The 13,229-nt window shown below is 39.5% G+C and overlaps 1 protein-coding gene across 1 annotated transcript in view; it reads right to left on the bottom strand.

The window, feature by feature from the left end:
- Positions 1-10,472, bottom strand: part of LOC590527 (activating signal cointegrator 1 complex subunit 3-like) — a 38,709-nt gene extending 28,237 nt beyond the window's left edge. Inside the window, exons 1-11 of the mRNA XM_030994250.1 lie at positions 10,265-10,472; positions 9,195-9,312; positions 7,653-7,778; positions 6,908-7,111; positions 5,968-6,108; positions 5,515-5,679; positions 4,521-4,787; positions 3,916-4,050; positions 3,076-3,267; positions 2,241-2,465; positions 383-496 (exon numbers count right to left, since the gene is read on the bottom strand). Coding sequence (XP_030850110.1) covers positions 383-496; positions 2,241-2,465; positions 3,076-3,267; positions 3,916-4,050; positions 4,521-4,787; positions 5,515-5,679; positions 5,968-6,108; positions 6,908-7,111; positions 7,653-7,778; positions 9,195-9,312; positions 10,265-10,347 — 1,770 coding nt within the window. The 5' untranslated portion in view covers positions 10,348-10,472. The remainder of the gene's footprint in view (positions 1-382; positions 497-2,240; positions 2,466-3,075; positions 3,268-3,915; positions 4,051-4,520; positions 4,788-5,514; positions 5,680-5,967; positions 6,109-6,907; positions 7,112-7,652; positions 7,779-9,194; positions 9,313-10,264) is intronic.
- Between the last annotated feature and the right edge of the window lie 2,757 nt (positions 10,473-13,229).

Genomic DNA, 13,229 nt, shown 5'->3' with positions numbered 1-13,229 from the left:
GAAATAGCGAGATAGAGTTAGAGAGAGAGAGAGAGAAAGGAAAGCTAGAATATGATCGAAGAAGGTAGTGAGCACTAATTTGAAAATCGCGCCGGTCGATATTTCGCTCAGTGGGGGAGGGGGGGGGGGGAGAAGGGGGCATAGTGGCATAGGCAAAAAAAGAATTGATCACAATTTTTTGTTTAACCCTTTTTTTTGCCAGGGAAGGGGGGGCCCGTCTTTTTCCCCTTTTTGGCCAGGGGGGGGGGGGGGAAGGCCCGCATGGCCCCCCGGATCCGCGCATGTCTACTAATTGTACTACTACTACCACTACTACTGCTACTACTACTACTTCTACTTCTACTATCACTACTAGTTATACCAATACATCATGATCACGTACCAAGATACCACCAATTAATATTTTGTCTTCTTGGCACAGCTTTCTCACGTGCATGTAGGTGTAGCTCAGCCAGCGAATGGCTTCCTCCACGTTACTCACAGTTCCAAGAACAATCTACAGGATATTGAAGAAAAGGGTGGTGGCACAATAATTACCAACATTTCTCATTAGCAGTGAAAAACATTAGCTAGGTCTATCCGGTTTTTAGCATTATTTCCATAGTTAAGGTTAAAGGTAGGGGGCTACTTTTTTTTATTTATTTTTTTTAAAGCCAGGTAGGGCTTTAATAAGGGGCCGGTTGTATCCACCCATCCCCACCAAAAAAAGTCTTAATTTTATTCCATTGTTTATGACTCCGACTACTTCAAGTGCAGGTACGTAGCCACGTGGGGGGGGGGGGGGTGGTGGTGGGGACACGTGCCCCCAATTTTTTTCTTCCAAGATCGGTTGAACTTTTTTAGACCCTTTTTTTTTTACCTCTATCGATTACATGTATGTGCCCCCCAGACATCAAACTCTGGCTACGTGCCTGTTCAAGTGACGGACGAACGATAAAACAAAAAATTGCTATTGGTTATCATTGCAATAAAACACTTATAATATGATAACACTCAAGTTCTTTGCGATAATTGATGAATTATTAGGAATGATTACCACATGACTTTGTATAATTTTTTTAATTTTATTTCATTATTTGTGACTATTAATACTTCCAGTGTCGGACAAATGGCCGACTGGAAATAGGGGCTTTTAGATTCGCACGAAGACAATGGGGATTGCTACGGTCGACGTCTTTTTAATGCACTACTTTGAATGGACGTTACACGTATCAGTCCACGCAAATCTAAAAGTCCCTATTTTCAGGTATTGTAAGACTTTATGGTCCATTCATCCTAAAGAACACAATTTAGAAAAACACTCGTTTACCATCTACTCTAGATGTGGATTTATGGTCCATTCATCCTAAAGAACACAATTTAGAAAAACACTCGTTTACCATCTACTCTAGATGTGGAAAGATGGCTCATTCCATAGGGAAAGTTCTTTATTGACAACGTCTGTGTGACAATATTGTATTCATGGTATTACAATGTCTCAATGCTATATTGTTTGTAAATATAGATGGCAGCATCAGAAAACAATTTGAGTGAGCTTTGACCTATAATATACGTTCCTGATCGTACCCTGCATAACTAGTGTTAACGTGTGTTGATTCGCCGTCGGAATCATGTTTATTCCTACCTTATAAGTAGAGAGTACAACTATTCAACAGTCTGGCAGTTCAATACTAAGAAAAGTGAGCTTACTTTTTCATCTAGATTGATTATATGTTGATAGACTCAGCGGGAAAATTTGATGAGACTTACTTATCAGCAAAAACAAAAAAGGCAGTATGTAAATTAACTTCTATTTAGGAATAATATACAAGGGTATTTTTGTGATTTTATTACAGATGAATCCAGGATAAAGTCGTCCCGTTGGATTTGTATAGAACCTGCATTTGTCAGGATAATTGAAAGGTTTTATATAATGCTCGCTGATGCGGTTATCACATTTTAACTGTCCCGTATAAGGGGAGTTTCCATTGTCCCTATACAACGTCCACCTGAACAACGTTGTTTCCAAATTGAATCGAGCTATATGAAGGATATGTTAAGTATTGGCTGAGATAATTATGACCACCTGAATAAAACGATTTCCTATAGGAACTCAGTGTTATATGCTCTGGCTCCTAACGGTTATGAGCCGGATTTTGTAAAGTTGGATTTCTATCGTCCCCGAAAAAGGTAAAGAACCTGACTGTTGATCAAAAAATAAGGTGGTTGTTTTGACAGAAAAAAAAGCTATGCCTATATACCTCTGCATTCAGATTGTCATCGAGTCTCTTGATGAACTGACTCTCGATCGGGGTTTGGTCCATCATTAGTTTGAGATAGTGGACAAGTTTGTTTATAGCTGTGATGATGTACCCTTCTCCGAACGTATCGTACTGAGGGCGCCCTGCACGGCCGAAGATCTGCAGCACATCCAAGATGCCGATATCTTCAAACTTGGATTTGTCGGGGTCGTAGAACTGTGTGCCCTGCATGGGGATTGGGATATGAATTTAAAAAAAATCAATACTCTGGAATTTTTTAAAGACTACAATGTCCCTCGAAAATCATTTTCATCAGGGATGTCCATAAAAGAGTTGTGGGTTGTTAAAACATCCTTCCAAAGAACATTCTTTCTGAAAATAATTTTCTCTGAGGTATAACAAAATCTTTTTGGCAAATATAGTTAATTTAATATTTTGTTGTCGCTTGTTGGCAATAAAACGTGCATTTTTAGAATGTTGAAACATAACAAATTTTGAGGATTGCTTGCCGGTCACATGGATTGGTCTGCAACTTTATTCATACACTCTCGTGCAACGACTTTCTAAAACGTAAACGATGCCAGTCAATGGCAAGGCTAGTGGGAACATACGCCCTTAATCGAATCGATAAAATGGGAGGGGGATGAAAAGAATAGAAAGAAAGTGAGGAAGAGAGGGAATAGCAAAGTGAAAAGAGAAGGATACGACCCTCTCCCTAACTCTCGAAGGTTAGTGAGATCCCTACACTCGATTTGCATTTCATCTACCAAGTCAGACCGACGCCCCCTATTGGCTGGACACAACAAAGGCTACGCCGCTAATGCTCTGACCATACCTTGATGATGACGGCATGTGCAGGGAGGTTGACCCCCCATGCGAGGGTGGAGGTACAGCATAGAACCTTGATCAGTCCAGCGGCGAAGTAGCGTTCTACGAGGTTCCTGTCCTGCCGCAGCATGCCGGCATGGTGCATGCCAAAACCGACATCGAACAGTTCTTTCAACTGCCTGTTACGAGACTTCTGCACCTTTTGTTGGGAAATCAGAGAACGATTTCATATTTTAATTTGCTAGGAATAAGATTAAAGAAAAGGAGGGACGACAAACCATTTTCTTCCATTCCCATTTCCCCCGGCCTTAGGGCAATCAGGGGTTAGCATGATTCGGGTTAGGGTAAATTTTGTGATGGCTTGGTATTCTGCAGTTAAAGCTAATCTTGAGATCTGGTATGGGCATCGTTTGTCGAGAGAACATGGCTAGAATTCATTATAGATTGTTTATTCCATTCTGCAGTAGATTGTTTGAACCAGCAAAATAAAACTAACCTCACAAAAACCTGCTGGAAATCATCTTCTATGAAAATCACTACTCTCATTTGCACATAGTGAGTGACCTGTGTTAAACGGTGTCGGACCTACCTACCTTGATTTCCTTATCTTTCTATGCTCGTTACTCAGCCCCTATACATTTTCTACCAAAATCGTTTGGCACATGTCATGTATTTATAATCTTGAACATTCAGTGTAAGTTTTGTTGGATTCTGTGATATTTTTTTTTCTCTCATTACCAGAACTCAAGCTTATCTTTAAGGTCATGGTCATGGTTATTGGGTACGGTTAGGGTTGGCGTTCTGGTACGGCTGCATCTTGTTCGTTTTCACGAATCAATAAAGATACCTCTTCACGAGCAGCCTCGTATTCCTCATTCTCTTCCGCGCTGAACATCTTGCTTTCATTGTTGGCTATCGCTCTGTCGCGGAGGTCTATGGCGGATTTCACTGTGGCATTCCGAGCAAACACGAACACCATGACCTGTAGGTGAGAGTACAGAGGTAAAATTCACATTCATAAAGTCTTATTAAGATAAATTATACTAACATGATCTCTATTGTGGCAACCAATAACGACAACTTTAGAAATTGCTATCAAACCCAATTCGGTTCTGCCCATTTGCAGAGCAAGAGGGCATGAACATGGTATATTAAGAGCCGAACATATATTTGTATCTCCTACGGACCAAGAATTATACTTATTCTTGTATATGTGCGTGTGCGTGTGTGCGTGCGTCCGTGTGTGGGTGTGTGTGAGCGCTCTGATTTCATTCAATAATATTGTGTGTTTTTCGGTTGTAAATAATGACGGTACGACGGTTAGAGCTATTTGAAGCATACAAGTTAAACCCGAAAACAGAATTGACAGCTTTATTTTGGGGGTTAAATTTTCCGGACACCGCCCCCTCCTCCAGAATCATAATTCTAATCACATGCAAAAATTCTAATCACCTGGTGACCCTGGTCGACGAGGTTACGAACTTTCTCGTAGCAGACGACGTCCATTCGCTTGCGCTGTTCGACAAACCTCGAGCCGCCCCCGCCCGAGCCTAGCTGCACCCCAATGTACGTCTGTCGAAGGGGCACGGGTCTGAACCGGGCGTCGAAGTAGAAGAGTCCCGTCTTTAGATTGACGTGAAGGAACCGTGCCACGTCCTCGTAGTTAGGCAAGGTGGCAGAGAGTCCAACGATTCGGACGTTGTTCTGGTAGGATTCCACCTAGAAAGCAAGCAAAATTTGAATACCATAAGAATAACGAAGGGGGGGGGGGGGGTAACAAAGACGATTCATCTGTAGAGAGCCAGGAAGGCGTTATAGCTGTATTTGAGTTAACACTCTTCTGAATCGATCATCATATGATGTTTGTTCTTTAAGGGCATCAGCCAAAAAAAAAAAAGGGGGGGGGGTTGAAAGAAAATAGCCCTATACCCGTACATGCCTAACGCTGTTTGTGCTTCAAATTTAGCGAGTTTTACATTTCATTGATTATACAACTTTCATTACAATATATAACGGGGGGGGGGGGGGTGTATTTTTGGTTAATGGAAAACTCTTTGTTTACTCTTCAACTACATTACATTTTTTAATGTGTCGTATGAACAGAGTAAAGACATCCATAATACTCATATAAATTCAATGGTTTCACAAAGTTCGATTATGATCATCGTCACGGCGCGGCGTACCTACGCCTCCGGTAAATGTCGCCTTATCGAATGAGGTAAAAAAAAAAAAAAAAAAAAAAGAGAGGATAAAGAAGACAATGGAGAGGGAGATAGGACAATCACGAAAGTAACGAAAGAGGGACCTTCTCCGCACTCTGCCCCTATAACCAGTGGATTTGTCAATTTTTAAGCCTATTCCATTATACAAGTAAGATCAGTCCCCCATAATACCAGTGCTTTCTCAACTATTTGACCCGCGCTATACCACTGGTTCTGTCAGTCACCTGTCTGAGTGTTCTTGCGACCAGGCTTTCGATGACCGCACCACGGTCTTCGTGTAGGAGATGAACCTCGTCGATGATGAGGAGTTTGACGAGCTGTGTAAGGGCAACGTCGCCGACACTCTTCCTCGTAACCACGTCCCATTTCTCAGGCGTTGTCACTAGCATCTGAGGACAAGGACATAAGGGTAATGTAAACATAGTAACAAATCTTATACCTACAACAGGGGTGTTCCGACATAATTATCCGGTGACAATGCTCCAGGATTTGGTTGAGATTGGGTGCCCCCCAAAGGAACTCCTACAAGACCATATGTATGATAAACTAGAAATTTGAATCATTGTTTCTCGAAAACGTCATAAGTATGAGTTCACTGACATCCTGGTGAAAAGGGTGTTCATTTTAATACAGGTTGGTGAACTTGTTCATGAGACGCTGCTCTGATCTATACTTACATGAGTGTCCATCATCTCCTTCTTGGTGAGCTGCATGTCCCCTGTAAGCTCCCGTACCGAGAGACCTAGAGGCTTTAGACGTGACCCGAAGGTACGGGTCATCTCCGCTGCAAGTGCCTTCATAGGAGCTACGTAGACCACCTTTATTAGGATTGCCACAGAAAGATTTTAGTTATCTTTAAAAGGCTTGTACACATTATGCCACGCTATAACCTACAACGGACTATACCGCGGCATACATGACCTATCCTTAGTTCCTCATTCGTTATGGATCAAAACACCACACTGCAAAATTAGTTGGAATATATGGTACATAGTTATGCACTATACGTGACGAAATTCAACTGTGGCAGTCCAATATTTCTTTATAAGTCAACCAAAGCCGTTAAAGAATTAATCATTCTATAAACAAAAAGAAATCATTATACAGAACTATTGATATTTTGTTTGGGTCACTTTGGCTGAGGTTATTATTAATGAAGATACAAATTGTGTATAAAACGCAAGAAATAAGAAGTTCCGTTATTAAATAGCACCATTTGTTTATGCTTCAGAAACACCGCCAAACTGATTCCACATCGACTCTTTACCAACTCCTTGTAACAACATTTTTGGCCTCTCGGCCAGGGTAATTTTTGTTTCTGTTTTGTGTGTTCTGTTTGTTGTCGGTCTGGTGTCAGTCTCGGTGGTGTGACTGCGGTATGAACCTCTAAATGATCTATGGTTCTACTGGGATGTCCCGGATACCAGGACCCTGTTTCATAAAACTTTATATTATAACAATTGCTAAAATTCTATAAGAAATTAGCTCTCAGCCAATGAGATGCCACGATTTCAGTAGCTTATAACAGTTATTGTAACTTGTTATTGATAACAAGTTTAATGAAACAGGGCCCAGGGCACGCACTTGATGATTCCTCTATGAAGGTAACTTACTCACCTTAAATTCATTGTGCTTGACAGCCCCTCGTGCATCCAGATGCTTCCGAACCTCCTGCAGGATGGCCAGCATAGCGATGTTGGTCTTACCTGCACCGGTAGGAGCGCAGATCAGAAGGTTCTCACTCTTGTTGTAGGCGGTCTCAAAGACCACCGACTGAATACGGTTCAGGGTCTTAATTCCTTTAAACGCAAGTTGTCCAACCTGAGAAAAGATAAGACAAACGAAAGAAAATTGAGGAAAGGGATGAATATGCATCATTATTGTTCTAGGAGTGTTGTGAGAAAGTTTCAAAGACCACCAATTGGCTGATATTATGCCATGAACTCAGTCAGTAATATAGTAAAGCTCCACCAGACTTGGCGGCATTACCATTTAATTTATTTAAAAATCTCTCGCCTCAGCTTGCCTCCAGAACGATCGAGTGAATGAGATGATGAGATTTTCATACGAGGCGATGTTTATGGAGATGGTGGAGGATGTGCGCATTACAAAAGACACGTTGGTAGACTCTCACTGACTACATGATGACACCCCTTATCTGGTTAATAATCGCATGGAACCATTGGAACCTACTAAGCGTTCGGTTGAGGGAAATTTAAGAAGAAAGTGGAGGATGCACGCATTACGTAAGGCCTGTAGGTTCACTCATCACGCTCATGTTTATTGATAACACTAACATTTTTTTCTCTTTAAAAAAACCCCAAAACACACAATTTTCATTTAAGAATAAAGATAGACTCACCGGATCAAGGCTTGATATTTTAACTAGCTCCTCCCCAACACCGGGAGGGGCATGGTCTTCTGGAGGGACAGTGACTTCTTCGTACGTGGTTTTGGCTACATGCGTGCTACCTCGTGGCACGGTTATCTATGCAGGAAGAACATCATAGAACTATGATAATAATTGCAATAACAATGGAAATGATAATTATGATAATAATAATGATCAAAACTAATAATAATAAACATAGCTAATAGTAATAAACAATAAAAATGATAGGCCTCACAGTAATAACAGTGATGATGATGATATAGTAGTAACAGCATTACAACAACTACACCGACAACAATGACAGTTATTTGATATTTGAGGATTGTTGTTTTACCTGATTTCTAAGAAAGCACGATATGCTTCCCCCCCCCCCACTCCGGGGTCGGAGGGACCGCATGCGTGTTCCCAAAAAGTCCGGTAAAGGGGTACTTTTCACCCACCAAAGTCCGGCTCGTAGTACACAAAAATTTAGCCCGTATTGACTTTACACACCGGACTTAGGGGGGGGGGGGTGTGTTTCTTAAAAGGAGGGAACATGCATACGCGTACCCTAAATAACACTGAGTGGGGGGGGGGGGGGTATGCTTGTAAGTAAAAAAAAACGGGGGACAGACGGATTTAAGTCCTTTCTGAGGGACTTGGTAGTGAGGATTAATGCCTTACCAAATGACACGAGCGCATTGATCTGGTTTCGAACCCGAGACCTTCCAGTACGTTACAAGACCCCTGCTCTACCACTGAGGTATTGCGTCTCCTAAATATTTATAACAACAGCAATCCTAATAATGATACTGTCTACTACTACTTCTACTACTACTACTAGTAATAGTAGTAGTAGTAGTAGTAGTAGTAGTAATAATAGTAATGAAAATAATTACCGCCTGAATCCAATTAAATGCTTCTAAGCGCTGTACTATATATATATATATATATATATATTATACCGCGGCTATAGCAGAGCTATCCGAATAATTAAGGCAATCTGGCATCCAAAGATTTTTTTCCTAACGGGTACATGGGCTGGTTAGATTTAGATTAGCTAGTGCCTTGACATGTTCTTTTGTTTATAATGCAGATGCTTTTATGGGAATTCATTTTTTGTTGTTGCTCAAGACAAGTGGGTCTTGAGCATTTTATTTCAAGTGAATTTTGCGCCTTACGAATTGTATATACTATTATTATCATTATTATTACATTATTATTATTATTATCTTCTCTCAACAACCGACACATGTTTACTTATAATTCACAAATCTAAACTCTCAGCAGCTAAAAAAAACATTTTGCAGTAGCTGCGTCAAAGACTTGGAACATTACCCCCTATTATTCTTCTTCTTATTAATATTATTACTATAATTATTGTTGTTTTTCATTATTACTATTATTAGTAATATTATTCGGCCTATCATTATTGTTATGGTAATCATTACTATTATCATTACTATTATTACTATTATTTTATTATTACTTTACTATTATTATTCCTGGATCGTAGAAGTAACATTTGATTACCCGTTCTCCTGCTACATGCATTGTTGTAAGGGAAGCATCAGGGGGTTGATCATAGACGTGGTCTTCTACGTCGACCTCTAATATGTTATCCAGAAGGCCATTCATGTCGAAAGCACCGCTGCATAAATAAAAAAAGACAACATAAATCTATATGAATGTTAGATCATGTTTAACTGGATATTGGACTTCAAAGGTACATAATCTGCCTATCTGATATATATTGCGAGCTCTTATTTAATTTGGTCTGAACATAAACTTTCATTTTCTTTGTTAATGATGACGAAATAGCTTTTATTCCATATAGGGGTTGAATATTTGCAATAATTTTATTTAGGGTGCATGTACAATTGAATACTTTTCTTTAGGGAATTTTTTGTTGTTTTTTATTTCATTAGATGAAAGAGCAAATAGGAGGAGAGCTCGCAAGATACGTCACCGAGTTGCCAATATTGTCTTTGATTGATCGCAACTTCAAAAATTCATAACTTTCCTATTTTTAATCGGAATTGGCTCAAATTTTTACTGACCTGTTCCTCTCATTTGTCTGCCTCTATCAAAACCAACTTAATATCAGGGTTGATTTTCCCTTTAACAGGATGAATGTAAGAATGTTGAAAGTCATGCATTATACGTTTGATTCTGCACGCCCTCCTGCTCCCCCCCCCAAAAAAAGGAGAGAAATCGTCGGACAGCGTACTTAGTATTATCGAATTTCTTTGAACCGTTTAAAGACAACTGCATCCGAGAAATTATAGTGGATCCCCCCTCCCTGCAACGCTCTGAGCAGGACAACCTCAATGATTAAGACAATGACCTCTCAACAACTTATCCCACGAACTAACAAAAACATTTCACTCTATATGAAATGTTTCTCCTATGGGGCTAGAGCTCACGAGACCAACAATGACGGCCAAGTAGACGAACATGCCGGCCTCATAATGGGCTGTCGATCTACTGTGATGTACCATCCCGTAGTTGGGTAGTTGTCTGTGGGTAATTTTTCTTAGAATTAATTGTCCGGGGCGCACATGTTCGGGGTATTATAGTCCGGACAAGCCTCCTCAACCTACATCTCATCAATTTGAAGACACTGGAGATCGAATTCCATCTCTTTCGAGTCATCATCACCATCGTTTTCATACGTCTCTTCCATGAGGGCTCCGAACAGCTCTTCGTCATCGTCAATGACTTCGCCATCATCAGCGCGAGACCGTCTTGCCAAATGGTCATCAGGCAAATCGGTGTCCTCTTCATACTCGGCATCGTCGTACGGATAAAACCCATCCTAGAAGACAAAGTCGAGAGGTTTTTAAAAATGAATACATATATCTGTACTAGAAGAGAATTGTACTTTGGGAGATGAAAGGTCAAATCACAATGCCCTTAATTTACAAGCCTAACCCATTGGCGGAAATCGCTCTTAAACCTGGGGGGGGGGGGGGTGCAAAACATTCTCCGAAACGCAAGAAAAAAACGGGGGGGGGGGAAACAAGCATCCAAAATTATTTTAAGATACATCAGGATGCTGTATACCACCCCAAAATATACTCACAATTCGGTTTTGAGTTTTTTATTTGGAATTAAAAAGACGAAGAAATCGTGGGGGTATGCGCATACCCCGGGGGCACCCACGATTAGCAACATTATTACATATTGCACATAATTATATGCTTTTTAGAGTATTATGCTAATTAGGCTAGTTATACTACATATACATGGAATATCTTCTCATGAATTAATGATTAATCTTTCGAAAATGAATTACAATGTTGCATTGCACCATTTTTAGGCTTTATAGATAAACAATGACAATGAAGTCGATATATTGTACATATTATGCTAATTATGCTATTTAAGATTATTGTATTACTTAAAAAAAAAAAATTGGTGTCATAAATGAATTCCTTGTCATATAAAACCTTTGAAAAGTCGTATTATCCATGTTTTCAGGCCTCCTGGATTGAGATTAGCAACATTATTACATATTGCACATATGCTAATTAGATGATTATGCTAATATGGCTATTAAAAAAGTTGCCCAAGGTTGCCAAGCTGGCAACCAAGCCGAATTTACTTCAATACCCATCTAGAACACAAATCAACAAAAAACCTTGTACTTATCAACTTTTCCAGGTCATGTACATGGTATATGGTACCGTCTACTGGACTACTATGATGATACATACTAACGCCAAGTTTGAGCCTAGGAGCTCTAGTGGTTCTTGAGATATCTGGATAACAAATAGGCTATATTATATATATATTGACTGCTATGAGAGGCATCGCTGTTTCTATAGACTCAAGGTGACGTCACATCCTGCTATGACCCTGAGATGCGCCGGAGCGTCACCGAGAGCTGGTATAGAAACAGCTATAATGCTTCGAATATTAAAGCAGTCTATATATCTTTTATATACCGAATTCACAAACAAGCCTACAAAGAAATCTTACCTTATGCTTTTCTTAAGTAAAGATCACCCCCCCCCCCCTCCGGGGGGGGGGGGGGGGGAGTGGTTACAGAGTAAAAAACAAAACATAATTCTAGAAGTATTATATACAAACGTCATGTAAGAAGGTGAAATCCTATTGTGCACAATCTCGGTTTCCTCACACTGACAACAAGTTAAGAATACAATATAAAGATAAAGAAGGAAATAATATTGCCTTACCATGGTGCCTCCTTGGCTCCTTAGCCTTAGACAAAAATATTGCCAAAATTTGAAATCTGCTTCACCCGTTTTTTTGCTGCTTCAACCGAACCGGGCGTAGAATTCTGATTTAGCACAGAACAAAATGACAAACAAGAAAAATATATCAGGTATAGTGGGGATTTCCACCCTCATATGATTATTTCTGTAGTCTCTCCTATTAGAATCTTTGAATATTTTTGTATGCTGGATAATACTTATGAGCATCCCTTCGTTATCATGTCCATGCACAATGTATGTACATACTTGGGATCGAAGATTGTCTTATCATTTAACTTAGAATGGATATGTGTTATTTCTAGTTTTGTTTCTGATTGTGTTGTGTTATGTAATGGGCTGCAGTTGCCAGTGCATAGGTTATATTTGTATACTAGATTGCGCGAAATGCATTTAAGATCAACAGCATTTTTTGATGATAATGATGATAATGAATATAATATGATTATTATCATGACCATTGATATTATCATTATTATCATCATCATTATCACCATTATTATTATTATTATTGTCGTTATTGTTATTATTAACGTTATTATTAGTAACCTTATCATCATTATCATCATTATCATAAGGCCTATTGTTGTTGTTGTTTTCATTGAATTGTTCAGCGATTATATTCGAAAAGGACTTGGCAGTAAGTATAATAATTTAGATAACCTGACTTTAATATCGCAAAATATCAAAATGTGCCTGTCTTGTTTAAACTAAAAAGTACATTTTACTTTACTAAAGATGCAGCTTCAAATGAATGGTTGGGCTTTTTCGAAAACAATTTGCCTGATTTTCACTTTACTCATTAACAAAAAAGTAGGGGCCTACGATTTTTTTCCAGACAAACTTCCCCCCTCATTTTACGCGGGAGAGTTGTTCATATAATGTTCATGCATTTTCATTAGGCCGTCTTCAACAAGAAACCTTCCCATATTATTTAAGGTCTGCTAAGTAAGACTATATGACCGGGGAATCCCAACCATAAGTATTGCACATCATCGTAAACACATTGAGACATTCAAAGCTATGCGATGTGTTGGCGCCTTCTGTATTGCGCATTGCTGTCTGAACACGAAGACACCAGATGATTATTGCGCAATCGCTGTTCTAAGGAATCAGGCGCCAGCAGGAAAATTACGAAATGTGCGGGGGTAAAACAAAAATAATAACAATGATAAAAGAATTTCAGTAGGCTAATGTATGGAGCTTATCTAACACAAAGATCATTTAGAAATCTTAATCGTCATAATTATAGGTCTTGTAATAAAGAGTCCATCCATGGATGTCAACAAAGCAGTCAATGAAAGAGACGATCTGCTCAAATACTATATAG

The sequence above is a fragment of the Strongylocentrotus purpuratus genome, unplaced genomic scaffold (assembly GCF_000002235.5).
Source record: "Strongylocentrotus purpuratus isolate Spur 01 unplaced genomic scaffold, Spur_5.0 spur5_scaffold_21, whole genome shotgun sequence".
In the NCBI taxonomy this organism is placed as follows: domain Eukaryota; kingdom Metazoa; phylum Echinodermata; class Echinoidea; order Camarodonta; family Strongylocentrotidae; genus Strongylocentrotus; species Strongylocentrotus purpuratus.
The sequence above is the reverse complement of the archived record's forward strand: the minus strand, read 5'-3'. Positions and strand labels throughout refer to the sequence as shown.